Raw genomic sequence first — 1,535 nt, 5'->3', positions numbered from 1 at the left:
TAAGATATAAAAATTGCATCTTTGTTAAGTTTCCAATGTCCAGTGGTAAGGATCCCTTGAGATTGTTTTTCCCTAGTGAAAGATAATGCAATGAGGAGATATTGAATATGGATATCGGGACAGAGCCGGAAATCTGATTATACCCCATGTCTAACTTCATCAAATTAACAAGATTTCCCAGTTCTAATGGAATTATCCCTGAAATTCATGCGCAATAAATTATTTGTACAAGGAAGAATTAATGCAATACTACTAACAGTCATAAGATAGTTAATGCAACAGGAACATACCTGTGAAATGGTTATATCCGAGATACAATTCCTGCAAGTTACTCAATTTTCCAATTTCACTATGTATTGGACCATCAAACTCATTGTATGATAAAGACAACATTTGAAGTTGTGAACAATTTGACAAGCTTGTAGGCATACGTCCGTGAAGCTTGTTATAAGACAGATAAAGCTCTTTCAGTATTGTGAGATCATTGCATAAACCATTAGGAAGATCTCCTGATAGGCTGTTCTTTGTAAATGCAAGGACTTTGATTTTCGAAATATTGAAAATTGTGAATGGAATAGAACCGGTAAGATGATTATCTTGTATGGACAAGAAGTTCAGGTTGTGAAGATTGCTAATTCCTTCTGAAATATTTCCTTGAAGTAAATTTCGAGATAAATCTAAAGTCTCTAACCTTGAGGCATTCATGAGTGAAGGAGGAATGGAGCCTATGAGATTGTTTCCATACAAGTTTAAATTTCTCAGGTATTCAACATCACCAATCTCTTTCGGGATTTGACCATCTAAGGAATTGAATGCCAAATCCAACGTTTCAAGCTTTGAAATGTTAGAAAATGAAGAGAGGAGTGAACCCGTGAAACTATTATTCCTAAGACTTAGAAATTGAAGTTGGTGTAAAAAAAACAAACAAGAGGGAACCTCCCCGCTGAAGCTGTTGAAACTTAAATCAAGAACCTTAAGCCGGTGCAAACTTGCCATTTCTCGAGGCAAATTTCCATGGAAATTGTTGCTTCCCAAGTTAAGAAAAACAAGAAATGTGAGGTTTCCAAGTTCACAGGGAATCTTGCCTGTTAGAGCCATGTTGGAAAGATTCAAGAATTTCACTCTCTGATGGCGAGAGCCACAAGTGACTCCAACCCAATGGCAAACAGACGTAGTGGAAGACCAGCTTTCATTCAAGTAGTGAAAGGGGTCTGAAATGATTTGGGATTTAAGGGAGAGAAGAGCTAATTGATCAGTGGTAACGTTGGTATGGGTCATGGCTGAAATAGCCATAACACAATGAAGCAACAAGAGTGATAAGAGAAAAGAGGTGAAAGTTTTCTCCATAATGCATAAATTAGAAGGAACTTGTTATGTCCAGTAAGTTGTTGTTTTGAGATTTTAAATGTCATAATACATAAATATGACCCTAAACTGGACACTAAATTATAACTATGACCTTAAACTTTGACAGTGCACAAATATGACTTTTCACTATTCAAAACTGCACAAATATGACCTCCGATTCTACGTGG

General features: G+C 36.3%; 1 protein-coding gene across 1 annotated transcript; it reads right to left on the bottom strand.

The window, feature by feature from the left end:
- Positions 1-32: 32 nt before the first annotated feature.
- Positions 33-1,373, bottom strand: LOC124894285 (receptor kinase-like protein Xa21; the record flags this gene model as incomplete). The annotated part of the gene is given in 2 exon segments (XM_047405009.1): positions 33-198; positions 291-1,373. Coding segments are annotated over 2 exon segments (1,223 nt in total), but the record flags the coding sequence as incomplete, so codon positions are not given.
- Between the last annotated feature and the right edge of the window lie 162 nt (positions 1,374-1,535).

Source organism: Capsicum annuum, unplaced genomic scaffold (genome assembly GCF_002878395.1).
Source record: "Capsicum annuum cultivar UCD-10X-F1 unplaced genomic scaffold, UCD10Xv1.1 ctg72750, whole genome shotgun sequence".
NCBI classification, from domain to species: Eukaryota; Viridiplantae; Streptophyta; class Magnoliopsida; order Solanales; family Solanaceae; genus Capsicum; species Capsicum annuum.
Note: the sequence above shows the minus strand (reverse complement) of the source record. Positions and strands in the feature narration are given on the sequence as shown.